Source organism: Chiloscyllium plagiosum, unplaced genomic scaffold, assembly GCF_037043375.1.
Source record: "Chiloscyllium plagiosum isolate Xiang-an unplaced genomic scaffold, Cpla_swu_hap1 HiC_scaffold_1, whole genome shotgun sequence".
Lineage (NCBI taxonomy): Eukaryota > Metazoa > Chordata > Chondrichthyes > Orectolobiformes > Hemiscylliidae > Chiloscyllium > Chiloscyllium plagiosum.
In genome coordinates, this window is record NW_028270139.1 from 107,745,453 (window position 1) to 107,764,096 (window position 18,644).

An 18,644-nucleotide genomic window follows, 5' to 3' on the forward strand; every position below is an offset into this window, starting at 1 on the left:
TAAAAATCAGGCTGCAAAAGTGCATAATAAACATGCTTAAACTGGAAAAAAATATAAATTGTCCTCATCACTTTATACGTTGGGCAAAATGGTTCCCTATCATTTTGTTTTGTTTGCTGCAGAAAACACTCGAAGCTCAAACTTGAATGCAGGTGTTTTGACCAGCTTTCTGGAACCAGTTTCAGTCTGTTTGAGCCGAACATCTGTGCTACAAAATCTGAGGCTGCATTTAACTGAACCAGACAATGAACTGTGTCTAAAATTGTAACAGGTCCATACTGGACAAATTGGGATAATTCTAAACAGATCCAACTGGCTCCGTTTCAGATCAATCTGAATTTGAAATGACTTCAGAGCGCATTCCTGGACAAATATTTGACAGCAGTTGTTTCCGATGTGCTGGGTTTCTTTACTAGAATACTTCCAAAATCAACAAAGCATGCTACAGGACATTCTTAATTTATATAGATGTCTCAAATTATGTGTTTCTTTTTGCATTTTTAACATAATAAGTGATTTTCCAGTATAGACTGGCAGCAGGGAACTTGCCACCAGCACATATTGAAATTGCTGCCTGTGATTTTGCAATATGGATTGCATGAGATTGCCCATTACAAGTGCATATGTGGAAAATTACCCCTTGGTGCTCAATAAAATACTCAAGTAAACTGAATGAAATAATTTTTGACATTTCAAATAAAGATTAATGAAAACAGGAAAATAATTCTTTCTTTACTCTTCATTAACAAATTCTCTGGTCATGTTATGTTGTAACATTGTTCAATGTTTCCACTAAGATTTGTTCGGTTCAATGTTCCAAACAGAATCCTAAGCATGTCCTTTTGGAATATGCTTATGACTTTCTCAGAAATACCAAAAAGAACAAATGCTCAAGAAATCATTTATAATTGGCCTCTCTTCCTCAAACCCTCCTATATATTGTACACACAATACCAGACCAAAGAAAAAAGTCAATCATCTGCTAATCCCAATCTTCTGCCAAGAGTGTAAGATGAACAAATTCATCTCTCTCTATGAATTCCAAATAGAATCTTACCAAAAAAAAGGACTTTATTTTGTAGGGAAAATATATCATAATTTTTGTCAAGCATTCCTATGTAGTTCAAATCCTTAAGCTCACGAACGCAATACTTTTAAGAAGATTTTAAAATCTTTTAAGATTACTAATTAGAACTCCTGGCATGAAGTATAAACCGCCAAGATTGCAAGCTGCAGACAGGAATAGGTTTTTGGCAATGCAAAGTTCCATGTTGGAAATATGAATGGGAACCATTTGGTTCTTATCATAACCTATTAATGTTTCTTTCAATGCAAGATGTGCTTCCTGGTGGACAGCTCACCAACGTGAAGATGAAATTGTCAACACCACTACAGAATCTGAAGCAAACAAAAGGTATTAAATACTGACATTTTTCATCCCTTTTTTTGCTTCAGATTCTGTAAATCTGACAAACAACTGCAGTTAAGAAAAAGTTGAGAGGGAGGCGGCAGAGGGATAAACTCAGTAACTGCAAGCCAGTGTAGTGGGAAGAATTTAGAGATGATAATCCAGAACAATATTAACTGGCATTTTGAGAAATATTTACTAACAAATGAAAGTCAAATTTGTTTCGGATAAATTATGCTTGACAAACTCAACTGGATTTATTTGGTGAAGTAGGGCAGATGGCTAACAGAGGGACTGTAATTGATGTCGTGTTTGTGGACTTGCGGCAAATGCCTGTTAAAGTATCACTTTTTGGACTTATTCGAAAAAATTGAAAGCCACAGGATTAAAAACAATAGACGTGGATTTTCAGAATAAAAACAAATGAACTACTCTACCAGGAGTAGGCCATTTGGCCCTTTGGAATGCTTCACCATTCGTTCTGATCATGGCTGATTCCCTGTCTCAATGTTACTTTCCCATTTGATGACTTTAAAAACTAAAATTTTATTTATCACTTTTGTGAATATATTCACTGACTTGGCCTGCACAGCCTTCTGAGGGAGAGAATTCCACAGATTCACAACACTTTGAGTGAAAAATAATCCTCATTTCAATCCTAATTGGTCTACCTCATTTTGAGAGACTGTGGCTTCTTGTTCTAGACTACCCAATCAGGATAAAACATCCTCTCTGCACCTAGTCTGTCCAGGTGTGTTAGAATTGTGTACATTTCAAACAGATCCCCTCTCATTCTTCTAATCACAATACTTTACCTTTCTGTTTTTCACACCAAAGTATATGACTTCATAGTTATCTACATTGTAATGCACTAGCCATGTTTGCTCATTCACTCAACTTGTTTAAATCATCCTGAAGCCTCCTTGCATTTTCTTCACAACTCACAATTCCAACTCCAACTGTGGCTATAAAAGTCTAGGAAGGTAGATGTTGAAAGTGTTATCCCGGAGTGTTCGGAACTATGGGTCACAATCTAAAGATATGTGGTAAACCATTTAGGAAAAGAATTTAATAGAATCCTTACAGTGCAGATAGAGGCCATTTGGCCCATCGGGTCTGGGCTGACCCTCTGAAGAGCATCCCGCCCTTTCCCCGTAACCCCACAGTTAACCCACCTAACCTGCACACTATAGGCAACTTAGCATGGCCAACCCTCCTAACTTGTCTATTTTTGAACTGTGGGAAGAAGCCCACACAGACACAGTGAGAAAATTCAAATTCCACACAAAGAATCACCCAAGGTTGGAATCAAACCTGGTTCCTGGTGCTGTGATGCAGCAGTGCTATCTAAAGAGCCATTGTGTTGCTGAGGGAAAATTTCTTCACACAATGAATGGCGAATTCACTACCACAGAAAGCAGTTGAGGCTAAAAACAAACTGCATGGTTTCAAGGAGGAGTTGGTTATTGCACTTTGGGCTAAAGGATCAAAGAATATGAGGGAAATGCGGAATAGGATACTCAGCTGGATCAGCCATGATCATAATGAATGATGGAACAGGTTTGAAGGGCCAATTGGCTTACTCCTGCTTCTATTTTCAATGTTTCTATTTATTGTCAGCAAACTTGGACATATTGCATCCAGGTCATTTATAAATATTGTGATTGGCTGGCACTGGCTGTGCAAGCACTGATCCTTGCAGTATTCCACTCAGTACTGCTTGTCTTCTCAAATAAGGTCCATTTATCTTCACTTTCTGTTTCCTCCCTCAGTCCATATCATTATGTCACCTCAATCCATGTACTTGAATTCTGCACACTATCTCTTAAGTGGGACCTTATCTAAAGCCTTCTAAATATCCCAATACTCCACATCCACTGGTTCTCCCTTATCCAGGTTACTAGGCACTGCCTCAAAAGAATTCAGTAGATTTGTTAAGCATGATTTGCTTTTCATTAACCCATGTTGACTTTGTCCAACCCTGCTAATACTTTCCAAATGTTCTGTTACCACAGCTTTTATAATAGACTCTAGCATTTTCCCACTGTTGGTGTTTGGCTAACTGGGCTGTGATTCTATATATTTTGTCTTCCTCCCTTTTTAACTACTGAATTACATTTGCCACCCTAGGAACTGCTTGAGAGGCTATAGAATTCTTGGAAGGTAGCCATCAAAGCAGGGTCACTTCCTATAGTGCTCAGCAATATATTTTATCATATCTCAGTGATCTGTCAGTCTTTAACCCCATTAATTTCTGTCCCACTCTTTCCTTCAATTCGTCCCTCTCCCTAGAACCTTGATTTCTGGGAAGTTATCTGTGCCCATTCTTATGAAGACAGAACTAAAATACGTATTCATTTCTGAGTTCTTCCTTATAATTTTCCCAACTTCTGAGTGTAGAGGATGTATGTTTGTCTTTACAAATCTTGCTCTCTTCACATAACTATAGAAGCATTTGGTCAGTTTTTTTTTGTATTCCCTGAATACTCTATTTTCATGCTCTACTATTCCATATCTTGATCAAATTTTTCAGTCTCTTTTGTTAAATTCTAAAATGCTCCCAATCTATAGACTTGATGCTTTTTCTGCTTTTTATGTCTCCTCTTTGAATCTAATACTATCCCAAATTGCTTTTGTAAGCTATGATTGAACTATGTCTCCTCTTCTATTTTTGAGCCATATGTACCAATGCTTATCCACTGTCAACCCGATAGTCAGGATCTCCAATCCATCCTTGCAAATTTGCACCTCAGACCTTCATAGCTTTTTTAAAAAGTTATATTCAGAAGCCCAGTTTTGAATTTGCCTCCATCAGTCTCCATTTTAATGAAGAATTCCTCATATTATAGTCACTCTTCCCCATAGGACCCTCACACAGCAAATTGTTGATTAAGCCTTTTTCATTATACAGTAACCACTCTGGAATGGTTTATGCTCTGTCCATGGGTCCTCAAAGGTTTGGTCCAATAAAACCCATCATGTATACACTTCAGAAAAATCTTCCTCCACAATATCAGCTAATTTGATCTGTCCAATTTATATAGAAAATTATCCATTACAGGTGTATCCTTAATGCCTGCTTCTCAGATTTCTTGTTCAATGTCCTCCCTTACATCTCCACGATTTTTGGAGGGCCACAGTCAACCCTGAACTGGTTTGTTCTCCCTTGGTATTTCTTATCTTCCACCCAGACAGATTCCACAGCATGATTTTCCAAGCCAATATCAGTACTCATTATTGCATTGATTTTACTCCTGTATGAATAATATGAGGAGAAAATGAGGTGAGGGCTTATGCCCGAAACGTCGATTCTCCTGTTCCCTGGATGCTACCTGACCTGCGCTTTACCAGCAACACATTTTTAGCTATGAATAATATGACCCCAGCTCCTTTCACTTTGTGCCTGTCCTTCCTGAATAATGAATACTCCTGGGTGTTTACTTCACATCCTTGGTCACCTTACAACCAGGTCTCTGTAATCATAACTATAATCATAACCGCCTGTTTGTACTGTTAACTCATTATCTTACTGGAAATGCTTCTTGACATAAAACAGAGCGTTTAGATTTTGTCTTTTTAACCTTATTGGTCAACTTTGATTTATTCTGCACAATAAATTCATTAGTTTTACTCCCTTTTTTTTAGGACTTCCACCTTTGCTTCATACCTTTCTGGGATTTGTTTCTATTTTGTTCCTGATATACCTGTCTCTCTGCACTGTGGCATATCCCACGGGTTAGTCTTAGGATTACTGCAATTTGTGATAAGTAAAATGATCTGAAGTTAGGTATTCAGAGTTGAATCTAAATTTATAAATGATACCAAACTTGGATGTGCATTAAACAGTGAGGAAGCTAACAACAAACTTCAGGATGTATGAATAAAAGCAAAACACTCTGAGGGGGAGCCAAAACTGATTCAAAACTTTAACTTTGTTCCTCACTTCACAGATGCTGCTAGACCTACTGAGTTTTTCCAACACTTTCTGTTTTTAGTTCAGCAAGGCATAGACAGGTTTGTGAAATTGACAAGCACATGACAGTTGAAAGTTAACATGGAGAAGTATGATGTCATGTATTTTGGGAGGAAGAATGAAGAATGGTGAGATAAACTAAATATAATTTTAAAAGGAAGTGCATCAAGTCATTACAGAACTGTACAGCAGTGAAAGAGGCCCTTCAGCCCATTGTGTTTACACTAGTCAATATACACGCACACTACCATGGTGGCACAGTGGCTCAGTGGTTAGCACTGTTGCCTAACAGTACCAGGGACCCAGATTCAATTCCTGCCTTGGGTAATTGTCTGTGTGAAGTTTGCACATTCGCCCCATGTCTGTGTGGGTTTCCTCCCACAGTCCAAAGATGTGCAGGTCAGGTGAATGGGTCATGCTAAAATTGCCCATACTGTTAGGTGCATTAGTCAAAGGGAAATGGGTCTGGGTGGGTTACTCTTCGGAGGGTTGGTGTGGACTTGTTGGGCTGAAGGGCCTGTTTCCACACTGTAGGGAATCCACTCTAATCCCATTTTGTAGCACTTGGCCTGTGGTCTTGTATGTTGTGATGTTTCAAATGTTCATCAAAACTGTTCTTAAATGTTGAGGCTTTCTGCCACTACCACTCTTTCAGGCAATGAGTTCTAAATACCCATAACCCTCTGAGTGAGAAGATTTTCCTTCGATCCCACCAACCTCCCGCTCCTTACCTTAAAACTGTGCTCTCTTGTTATTGACCCCTCTACTAAGGGAATACGTTTATCCCAATCTACCCTGTCTATGCTTCTCGGAACTCTGTACACAACAATCGGATCCCCCTCAGGCCTCTCTGCTCAAAGGAAAACAGTCCCAGTCTACCCACTTTTTCTTCAGCGCTGAATCGCTTCAGCCAGGCAACATCGTGGTAAAGTGCTTCTGTAACCATCTCTAGTGCAATCACATCCTTCTTCTAGTTTGGCAACCAGATCTATACAGGGCCCTGAAGAAGGGCCTGTGCCCGAAACGTCGAATCTCCTGTTCCCTGGATGCTGCCTGACCTGCTGTGCTGTTCCAGCAATAAAGTTTCAACTTTGATCTCCAGCATCTGCAGACCTCACTTTCTCCAACCAGATCTATACAGACTACTCAAACTGTGGCCTAACTAATGTTCGATGCAGGCTCATCATAACCCCTTCATTTTGTATTCAATGCCTTGACTCATAAAGGCAAGTATCCCATAAGTCTCCTTAACTCCCTTATCTACCTGTCCTGCTGTCTTCAAGGATCTGTGGACATGCATGCCAAGGTCCATCGAATCCTCTGTATTTTCCAGGGTCTAACACTGTGTACAAATTTTCAAAGGTTTCAGGACTAGTTTAAGATGCTGTTGCAAAAGCATGAGATTGCTTTTTTAATGCTCATGGAGAATACAAAACAAGGATGTCGCGCACAACATTTTTAAAAGAAGTATTTGGGTCGCATTTGGAGTATCATGCCCAATTTGGGTCCACAGGCTACTTCAGCACTGGCTGGAGACAAAGTGGGTTCAGGCCCAGGATTCCAATAGCCCAGGTTTTCCTCAAGAATTTTGCAGTGTCTTCATGGGTAACGGGCCTTTGCGCCAGATATAACTCCAACCAGTGGAGCATTTGCCCTTGGTACCCATTGATTCCAATTTTTCGAGGGCTCTTCGATGCCACATTTACACAAACATGGCCTTGATATTAAGGACTGTTATTCTCACCTCACCTCAGGAATTCAGCTCTTTAGTCCACATTTGAACCAAAGTTGTAATGAGATCAGGAGCCAAGTGGGCCTGGTGTCACTGAGTATGTATTCCTGTATGAAGGGCTTTTGCCAGAAACATCCATTGTACTGCTCCTCGGATGCTTCCTGAACTGCTGTGCTCTTCCAGCACCACTAATCCAGAATCTGGTTTCCAGCATCTGCAGTCATTGTTTTTACCTGGTGTCACTGAGTAGGTTAGTGCTGAGCAGGCGCTGCTTGATAGCACTGTTGATGACACCTTTCATCACTTTACTGATGATGGAGAGTAGACTGATGGATTGGTGATTGGCTGGGTTCGATTTATTCTGCTTTTTGTGTAAATAATATACCTGGGCAATTTTCTACATGGTCAGGTAAATGTCAAGGTTGTAACTGCATTGGAAGAGCTTGGCTAGGGAAGCAACAAGTTCTGGAGCCCAAGTCTTCAGTACTATTGCCAGAATGTTGTTAGGGCTCACAGCCTTTGGTCTAATACCACGTGGTGTGAATCAAATTGGCTGATGACTGGTATCTGTGATGCTGGGGACCACTAGAATGGGTCGTCCACTCAGTATTAAGGGTGAAGATTGCTGCCAATGTTTCAGCCTTATCTTTTGCACTGGGGTGTTGGGTTCTTCCAAAATGGGTACAAGTACCACAGGTAGCAAGAGGAAATCTTTCACACAGTGCATTTTTGGGATCTGGAATGTCTGGTCTGAAAGAGGATTGGAAGCAGAGTCAGTAATAACTTCCAAAAAAGAATTGAGTCAGTACTTGAGGAAAATTTACAAAGGGACAAGAAAGGAGAATGAGATGAATTTAATAACCTCACCTAAAAATCAGCAGAGGCATAATAGCTCCTTCTGGATAGTATCAAACTGTGAACCAACCAAAGTGAAGAATAATTCCACTGCAGTCCATCTGTGACCAGTCGGAAAATATGAAAATACGGAACTATGCTCCACCTCTCATCTACTTCAATCACTTCATTCGCCCCAAACTTTGCAGTCAAGTAATTTCTTTTACGAATCATGCTCTTTTAGATACTTTGAAGAATCTAAATGGGTTTTCTTTTAAGAATAAAGGAATGTATACTTCTAAGACAATTTTCAAACTTTCAGCTCTGAGCGTAAGACAGTCTCTCATCTGCAAAATTCAATAATTACACCCTTAATCTCTAACTTTTCAGAACATCAAGAGATCAAAGCATATCTTTACATCACAGTAGTTATTGAACTTTTGGCCTCTGTTCTATTTGACCAAGTCCTCCAGGCCCATACTTAGGGTTGGCGAATTCTTTAACTCGGATTAAATTACACTGACCCCCATTTCATAATATAATGTCATTAACCTCTTCTATTTTGGAATGCTTCACTGAAGAAGCATTCACGCCATCTGGATAGGAAAACCTCTCCCTCTGAATCTCCTCCTCTTAGCCTTTCCAGTACTAATCAAGATTCGGAGAAGCACTTTACAATGACAGCAGCATGAAGTACTGCAAGAAAGTGTGATTAGTTCAGCTCCTTAGAAGTGTTCTCAAATACTGTCCATTCATTAAACTCATCCAGTTAGATTGGGCAGACAGATTTGGAGATCATATTTAATGAGGATTGAGAATTAAACCTCCGCACAGTAACAGATGAACTGATTTAGCTTGGAGACATGGGCCCCCACTTCCGATGGACAAGGTCAATTATGTGACGCCTACGTTATTAAGGGAAGAAGAGAGACATAGAAAGCTTATGAAGTGGTGCTGATAAATGGAAATTGTAAACCATAGCCTTTTGTGCCGCCTTTGTGTTGCTCTTTGCCCTTGAATTATAGAACTTCGCCTCAGGCTGTGGTACTTTGACCTCCAACTGCATTCTGTTGCAGTTTACCTTTCACCATTTACATTGGCATGTGATAGCTACTGGGGAGATGAAATGATAAAGCTAACCCAAGTTATTCTATTTCAAACACTGATCCTTTGAAAAATCCTGAGAAATTACTTTGAAAAGATGCATCCATTTATTCATCCAAGAATAAAACATACAAAGTAACTTCCGACAAAGAAAATAAAGTCCAGAGACTGCAATACATTCCTTTATTATGCTTTGTATTCAACTTTACACATATATACAGTGAGGAATTTTATAGCAATCTGCATAATGTGGAATATGGTGAGATCTGTGGCAAAATCGCACAAAGTTCTGGCGAGATTTACCTCAATGTTTTTGCACGGCCTCTTCCTTGCATTAGCCAAGAGGTGTGGCAATTTTCTCACGAGGCTGTGGTTGCTGGTTCTGGGGGATTACAACTGGCTAAACACCTCAATGATGCCTCAACTCACCTCGTTAACGTTCAGCTTATCCTAGCGAACACGCCAAACAAACTGCACGTTGAGAAATCTCAGCATGGAGGTCCGAGTAGGTGCCTGGCCATTCAGTTCGCACAGGCTGTGACCGAGCTCCCTGTTGTTCAGCACTGAACAGCAGTTCAGGGCTTGGTTGGCCATTCCAACCTTCACCAACACTGGCATCAGATGTTTCACCATCCCTCATGACCATCGTGGCAACTCTCCAATCCACTTGCTGACTGCTTAGGAAGGACAGACTGGCACAACAGGGGGCATCAGCAATTAGCACCGAGAGGCTGCTCCAAGAGGGCACTTTACACATACTGACAGGCATCCAGCTCACAGATCGGATCAGGCTGCATCACTGAGCTGCCTACTTGCTTTTCCTTACTCATTTAGTGCCTACCTGCATGGTCACAGCATGCTCAACCCTTCCATGCCCATTAGCACAATCACACAATCGGGCACCTTGCCTTGCTGGTCAGCAATACTCACTCAATGGGGGTGGGGTGGGGGGAATGGGCAGTGCATGCATCACGTTGGATGGTAGCGTACCTTACATCAATCTCAAAACTAGCCCAGCAGCTCATGAACTGCATGTGCAGCAAGCAAGCAACCATTTCTCAAAGTCTTAGGGACAAAAAGTCCATGGATGCACCCACCAGTCAGAGTGTGCTGGTACACTAACTCATGGGCAGTCTCCAATGCCAAACCAGGGACATAGACAGTCAGGCATCCGGTCAGACTTTTGTCAGTCAGGGATTGCTGCCTCGACAATCAGGGGAGTCAGTCAGTCCTATGCCTCCATTGTGACCAATTCAGGGGAGACATGGCTAACACGGTCAAGGAGATTACAGCTAAACTTGTGGGTCTGGGCACTTCACCATACACGGCTACATGTTGTGGAAGAATCACTTAATGTTCTATAAACAGTTACCAGGAGACATAGAAAATCCTCACAAAATTAAACTTTAATTTTGCAAAATCAAAGCTGGGGGAGCCAGCAAAATGTCTTCCTTGACCCCTCACAATTTCTTTGTTATCCTCCAGTTTATACAATTTGTTGGTCCCACGCTTATTGGATAACATTAGCAGAGTCAATGATGGCTTCCTTTATCTTTCTAAACTAACCATCATCTGCCACACTGGTTCCTTCCAACACACTTAAGTTATCACATTACAACACCATCATCTTCAGCATTAGCTCATCTCCCAGTGACTTAACTAACCTATCACAATGCACTACTATTATCTGTTACTGGAGCCCTCTAATGACCCCAGGCATACATTGCAACACTAGCTACATGACTGCCATAATAACTTCCATATACACAGTCAAGGTCTCTCAACGGGGTGGTCATGGACAATCAATCAGTCAGATCTGTCCACAGAAAATAAGGTCAATGGGATTGCAAGGGACAAGCTGGGAACTGCTGCGGCAGAGGGAGTGTCCAATCTTTGGCAAAGTGGGGTGCAGGGGACCTGGGGAATGGGGGGTGGGTTTGAGGGGGGTGGGTGGTGTTGCAAGGACAGATTACAACTGCCAAGTGAGGTGGGGAGGGCAACTGTATTTGTAAAGTGGGGAATATGGTAAAACATGGATGGAAAGGGTCACAGGAGAGGTAGGAGGATTACCCATCATTAAGAGCACCCTGATCGGAGGGAAAGATACAGTATATGACCACTCTGGGCACATGGTCGCATCGTATCCCAGGGCTTGAAGTGAAAGGTGAGCAGGTACAAGCCTGCCTAAACATGTTGGATGGGGGCCTGGAGGGAGTGCAAGCCTCTGGGCTTCATGGAAAGGGATCTAGATGTTCAGGGTCTGTAGAGATGGAGGCTGGAAGCCACTGACTGAGGAGTGCTCACTGTCATCTGTGATTATGCAGAAATCAAATATACGTAGCAGGAAAGCAAAGGGCTTTGACCACACTCAAGAGTGGGCAGGGTAAGTTTGATGTAGGACTCCCAAGACCCACTAATGGGAGGCCCTTTCATGGGAAACAATGTTACACACAGAGCATGTACTGTACAGGTTTCAGGCCTGTGATTCCAATGCACTGGTTCTCTGTGTGATGAGCAGCTCCCTGTCCCAGATTGTGCTCCCACACTTTCTAAAAGGAAACAATCCCCTCATGGTGTCCGTATGTGGAGGCAGCTTTCCTCTGTAGCCCCAGTGCTCTCTCCCTCAGTGGTGAAGGAAGTTGTTTCTGGTGGAGCTGGCTGATTCCATGAGGAGGTGGTCAACTGCCGCCAGTACTTCCATGAGAAACCAGAGACACAGAGACACAGAAAGTCATAGCCAGGATAGAAATGGTGTGCAATGAATGACACTGGCAGAATTGCAATGGAATGGACTGGTACATGCTCAGGCAGCAGTTAATGCTGGATGAGTTGTTTTGCTTTAAATCTGAGAGGGATTAAGTTTTGTTATGCAAAATTGGGGGATTGAGTTTCAGAGACACTGGTAAGGCCTCACCCAGAGTATTGAGTGCAGTTCTGGTCACCGCATTATAGGAAGGATGTGGAAGCTTTGGAAAGGGTTCAGAGGAGATTTTCCAGCCTGGTATGGAAAGGAGGTCTTACAAGGAAAGGCTGAGGGAACTGAGGCTGTTTTCATTGGCGAGAAGATGATTGAGGGGTGACTTAATTGAGACGTTTAAGATAATCAGATTGTTAGATAGGGTGGCCAGTGAGAACCTTTTTCCTTGGATGGTGAAGGCTAACACGAGGGGACACAGCATTAAATTGAGGGATGATTGATTTAGGACAAATATCAGGGTAGTAACTTTACTCAGGGAGCAGTAGGGGCGTGGAACTGCCTGCCTGCAACAGGAGTAGACTCGCCGACATTACAGGGATTTAAATGGGCATTGGACATGCATATGGATAATATGGGAACAGTGTAGGTTAGATGAGCATCAGATTAATTTCACAGGTCGGCGCAACATTGAGAGCCGAAAGGCCTGTACTGCGCTGTAACATTCCATGTTCTATGTTAAAGGAGGTGTGGTGGCTCAGTGATTAGCACTGCTGCCTCACAGGACCAGAGACCAAGGTTCGATGTTAGCCTTGCCTGTGTGAACTTTGCACGTTCTTCCCATATCTGTCTGTCTGGTGCTTCGATTTGCCCGCCACAATTCAAAGACCTATAGGTTAGGTGGACTGGCCATGCTAAATTACCCTGTGTAGACCTGGTGGTGGGATGGCTCTGGGTGGGATGTTCTTCAGAATAGACTTGATGGGATGCACAGCCTCTTTTTGCACTATAGGGATTCTGTAAGATTCTTCTATTCTTAAGGGATCTGGGTTAAAGACAGGCATATGGAATTCGGCCATGATCTCATTGAAAGATGGAACAAGTTTGAGGGGCTGAATAGCCTCCTCCTGTGTTCTCAGCACCCCCACAGAACTGGGCCTGGTGTTCTCCCGCAAGGGCCAGGATTCTGTGCTCATGGGGCCTGAGGAGCTGAACTTTGTACATCCTCCACCCTGTTTGCTCTTCTCCTGAAATAAGAGAAAGGGAGGAATGGAATGAGGTATAAATAGGTGGCACAGCTATTTGTGCTGATGTAGATCATCAAACAATGTCTCAAGTGAGTGAGCAGGCCATGCAGAGTTCATACAGGGTTAGTGGTGTGGGAGGACTGGGTTGGGGGCGAGCCACTAAACAAGGGAAGCTGTTGCATGAGATACTGAAAGGTGCAGAGCACGGGCCCTAGTGCGCAGTGGGTGCAGTAAGAGAGATAGAGGGAGTGTGAGTTGTAGAAGAGACTGCATCACTTACCCTGGCAGAGCAGAAGTGGTCACTGACCTTCTTGTGGCACTGCTGGCCATTCCTCCATATTGTTAGGATGGCATTGGCCCAAGGAACCGCCAGCGTTCAATGGTGTGGCCTCCTCTGCTGGTCCTCCAGGAAGTGAACACCCACCTCTGCACCATCCCCTCCACCAGATGGCAGGGACCCAGTTGGAGAAATGCAGTGCCATCTTCCCATTCTCCAACACATTCAGATCTTGTCCTTGACTGAACAGGGCAGCTACGGAACCAATGCATATCCAGGTGTACAGTGGCCTTTTAAAAATGGCATAGGCACCAGGGATTCTAACATCACTGAAACTATCAGAAAGACTGGAATTTGGAGCATTACTGCACTAAGGACATCATGTAATCTAATTAAGAAATGGAGAGCCAATTGTCACAACCAAACACCCCAGACCACCATGCATTCACCCCTGTCACAGAAAGACAGATACCTTTCACTTAAAGATCAGCATTGGAGCCAGAGGTACCTCACTTTAGTGGAATGCATTGTTTTCACCTGTGGAAATAACATCAGCACTGAAGAGGTGTGTCTGGAACAAAGGGATTGCTAAGCACTGATTATCGAGCAGGATGGTCCCACGAAACACATTTATTATAATTCAATAAGGATCACCATAAAAAGGACAAGAGTGAAGTGTTTGGCATGAAGAAAGATCAGGAACAGTCAACCTAGTTAAGGAACCCACCGTTCCCATCAGAAAGCCTGACTGGATGGAGGATTTTAAGTTGTCAGTTGAATCTGGAGAGTTTTGGGACTGAGAGATTAACAACAATTCCAAGTGGTACTGGGTCTGAATTATGAGGGGTTTAGGGCAAAAATACAGGGTTTCTGCCTGTGGCTTGTCAGAGACAGTTTTCTTAACATGAGATAGTGGAGGCAGGTTCAACTGAAGCATTCAAGAGGGCAACGGAATATTTATTTGAATAGAGATAGTATGCAGTGATATGGGCAGGAGATTGGCTGTGGGTAAGAGAACCAGTGCAGCCATAATGGGCTGAATGGCCTTCTCCTACACCAGAACATTCTGTGATCCTGTGGCAAGTCACAATAATATTGGCGTTAGCAGGAGGAGAGCGGAGGTGAAGCTGTGGAGGAACTTGGTTGAGCAAACCAATTGACATCTTGTGTGATTTAAACCAGTGTAGAGATGTGTTTGAATCAGGGTGTCAGGCTAGTTTTACTATAATAAGTATGTCTGTGCTTCAACAAAACCCTGCAACTGTGCCATTTGTATAAAATCCTGAAGTCCAAGAACTATTTTAAGAAGGGAATGCGAATACAAACTGTTTATACTTGATCTTTAAGCATGCAAATAATTATGTTAATACATCTGTTAATTAAAAAAAAATAAAATCTTATAATTTCCTTCCTTCCCTGGCGGTCCATTTCCAAATGGTTCTTCCTACCTGAACAAGTAAAACGCCAGCAGCAATGCACATCCCAACAATGAGCCGACTACAATGCCAGTGACTGCAGACTCTCCAAGCCCACCTACACAGAACAACACAAGTGGTTTTTGTTAACATTAAGTATTTGTTCGGATAAAATAATGCAGCTATTCAGAAAATGAATTTCTTTCATAAGTATTCTTGGTTAATATATTAAATATACAACAGTCGTTCATAATGGTTGCCTTTTGTTAATCCATTTCAAATTTTGTCACACTCCAGTTTGAATTAAAAATGCTACTCCCCAGTTAACATACTGCTCAAACTCAATGCCAGTTAAAAATGTCACCGCAGATTGATTCCAGTTAGTCTGAGGTAATGTAATACCATTCATTCAACATGTTACATCGACACTCTGGTTTGAGAAAGCGTTCACTGCAAAATATATTTCCTAAATTAGTTTAGAAAGGGGGGGGAATGTTTATAGTTTGAAGAGAAATTACATGATTTACAGGTAGCAGAATGTTCCTTCGTAAAGCCACAGCTAGGTTCATCTGGAGGTGGCATTCCATTTGCCCAAAGGAGCCTTACGTTTGGCCTGAGTTCAAAGGTTGCATTCAAACCATAGTAGTCAGCTATTACCTATAATCACAGAAACACAGAAAGTATAAGGACTTGGGTAATTAAAATTCCTTTCACTATGTTAAAGCCTAGTTTATGTCATGCAATTCACCGCATCTATTTTATCCGATGATATCTCTTGTTTATTTCTTCCCTCTGTTTTTTTTTGACTGTTTGGAATTCAGCTCAAAGACCACTGAGTAATTTTCACTCCCACAGGCAGCCACAGGATTTCTTGAAACGAGTGTATTTTTTTGTCAGCTGTGACTCAGTTGGTAGCAGTTTTGTCTCTGAGTCAGACTTTTCTGAGTTCAAGTCCCAATTCAGGACTCGAGTCCAAAACTGAAAGCTGACACTCCAATACCGTATTGAGGGACTACTGCTCTGTCAGAAGTTACCATCTTGTAGATCCAGTGTTAAACAGACACACTGTCTGCTCTCACATGGATATCATTTGACACATTGTCCTTATGCCTTGGCAGCTCTGCATTAGAGCCACCCAGGGCCAGATTCTGCCACTGAGACATGTAGTTAAAGTTGGAAAATATCTACTCAGTTAAAGTATCCAATTGCGCAAAAATTGCACTCCAGCTAAGTGTGTGTGGCATCTCAGTTGATATTAGCTTCGCCAGGATCGGAGGATCACAGTGGATCTCTGGGGCTTTGTCCCAGTTGTAATAAAAGTAGTAAGACCCTCCAGTCCCACCTGTCTTATTCACCCCTCACTGGCCCCTCTGTCAATACATATCCATCCCAGCCAACCATCCGCCTAGCCTCTCCTTGGCAACATTCCATGCCAAAGTAGATCCTCAGCACTCCCCGGGACCCCTCACATTATCCATGCCAACTATGTCCCTCTACGTCCATTTACCCAGTGTGTAATCAATGCGTCATGTAATAAAAATTGCAAATGTGGAGGCGCTGGGTGAATAAAACACTCATTTATACATCTCCTTTGGGAAAAAAAATCAGTGCTCTTCCTACAAATGTATAATTAAGTGTTGAGGAGCCAGAACATTGAAGTATCAATGATAGAAGCTTGAAACATTTCGCTCTTTAAATATTCTCCAGGTAAACACTGAAACATTGACAAAAGAGATCACAAAAAGACTAACTTATTATAATCACTTAAAGATGCTAATAAAGAAAAAAATCAAATATTCTCTTTAGTTGACAAAACAGAATCGCTAATGATCTAATGCTTTTAATGGATGGAGCTTGCAGCTGAATATTCAACCCAGTATAAATGCAAAGTAGTAAATTATTCTACTGCTCCAGTGCTAGGTAGTGGCCTAAAAGATGAACCGTTGGTAAATATGATTTATAATTCTTAGTATTCTTCAATATGGATCATAAACTGGAAAATAAAATTCATCAATTAACAAGCAAATAATAAAGTAGTCAGACCTTTTGGAACCAAGTTATAAAATGCATTAACCTTATATAAACAAACACAATCTGCGAACTCTATGCTCTAGGAGCAAGGAAGAAATGTCAAAGTTTGGGATTCCCTGCATACTATGGAGTTTTAACATTTAATGGATAACTGCTGTACGTCAGCCAATTACATAGATTGTTCTTCCAAGGCAGGGAGCTTTTTGACAGAAACTGCAAGATGTGGTAGATCTGATCTCAGATAATTGGGCAAAAGGTGGAGATGGTGACAGTGAGGGGCATTTGGGGTTTTCCTAGTCGTGTGATCATCGGAGGGTGGAGCTGAGTTGTGTGCAAGTTAGGTGATCTGTTTGGAGGTAAGTGAATATATGGGGCTGGGTGAGAATTCCTCTTTATCCTGGCCCACAAAGAGAGCTGTGCCTTCTTGCTGTAGTGATCCTTGCCACATTTCAGTCACTTAGTTTACTGAGGCCCTGGAAAACAGCTAACAGCAAGATAAGTTCAAGATTTCCAGCCACATGAACATTTAAAATGCTAATCTATATCCAGGGCGTGTTTTACCTATACAGCCCTTGGCCTGCATCATTAAAACTCAAAAGTGAAAAATTTAAAACTGCTACATGATACAGTGGGAAATTTGCAGTTAAACCTTCCCACTTATTTGGGAATGATATTTCTTCCCTCATTTTATTACGAGTAACTACATTCTAGGAAATGTACTCCAAGCCCACTGTTTGAGTTAAAAACACATCATTAATCAATTACTGAAATTAACATATCTGTGTATAACCAGAAATACCAAATTGCAAGTCTTCAACAATAGGATTGCAGGAATTAATATTTCCAACCACATTTATTTTGCAATAAGGTTTCCTTGCAATTATTTAAGTAAAATTATCTGTAAGTTCCAATTTGCAAGTAATTTGGTATTTATGGTAACTATAGTGAAGTGTTTATACAGCAATCTAATTTGTAACAGCAGAATATTCTGATGCAAATATACATCATGGTTTTTGATGCACATCACACGAATGATACCGAAAAGTCACTACTTTACTTGCCTCTTGATTTCCTGTTTCAGGTTCCGTCATTGCGATCACTGAGAAATCTCCATATCTGTCCCCATTGGCATCAATTGATACCTGGCCTGCTATGCCTGATAAATGGAATGCATCAAATGATTAAATCAATTAGCTGGAAAGGTTCTTTAATTCCAAATGAAACAAGAGATGATTCAACAGATTCGTGAACAAATATACAACAGGAAATCCCATTCTTCTTCCAAAATTTTTGTTGGCATTCCCAAAGAAATTGCCATTTTTTTTCCTGAAGTCTGTGTTCATTCCAGATGCCATATTTTTTTCTAATTTAGCTCGCAAAACACTAGATAATTCCAGCTATTAGAATACATGAGTTTTTTAAAACAATAATTAACATTGGAGGCATTAAAACTATGTTGCCATTGTTTTCTTTTAGGCATAGGGATTCTGAATAGAAGCCAATTCAAATACAAATTTGTCTGAAATATGTTTGGACAGACAGAGAAAATTCCACCACACTCCCTTTGGTCTACTGTGATGTGTTTCTCAAACAGGCCATGAACTGTGTCCCTTCCAAAGTTCAATTGATGAAGAGTTCACTGACAACTGTAAAGGACAACTCTACAATTTGTTTACACCTAGCTAAGCCAGATCACTTGGATGCTTTTGCCTATGCCCAAGGATGTCTGTGACAAGGACCACCATCATAAAATACCAATACTACACTTAACTCCATAGAGCTTCACCAGTCCATGCTGTGAGAAGAATCTGGTTTACAGACAGTCACTAAGGAACTTTAGGAATGTTAGGAACAGGCATAAGCTATTCACCCTTTACAGCTTGTTCTGAAATTCAATCTGCCCATGACTGATCTGAAATTCAACTCTA

General features: G+C 41.4%; 1 protein-coding gene across 4 annotated transcripts in view; it reads right to left on the reverse strand.

Annotated features, from left to right (window-relative positions):
• Positions 1-18,644, reverse strand: part of npr3 (natriuretic peptide receptor 3) — a 91,800-nt gene that overhangs the window by 15,530 nt on the left and 57,626 nt on the right. For 2 of the 4 annotated variants that reach the window (XM_043686845.2, XM_087989632.1), the window contains exons 5-7: positions 17,778-17,872; positions 15,213-15,342; positions 14,719-14,803 (exon numbers count right to left, since the gene is read on the reverse strand). In XM_043686845.2, the coding sequence (XP_043542780.2) occupies positions 14,719-14,803; positions 15,213-15,342; positions 17,778-17,872 (310 nt within the window). Of the gene's footprint in view, positions 1-14,718; positions 14,804-15,203; positions 15,343-17,777; positions 17,873-18,644 lie in introns of all 4 variants that reach the window. The other 2 variants (XM_043686782.2, XM_043686933.2) reach the window with 1 other exon arrangement.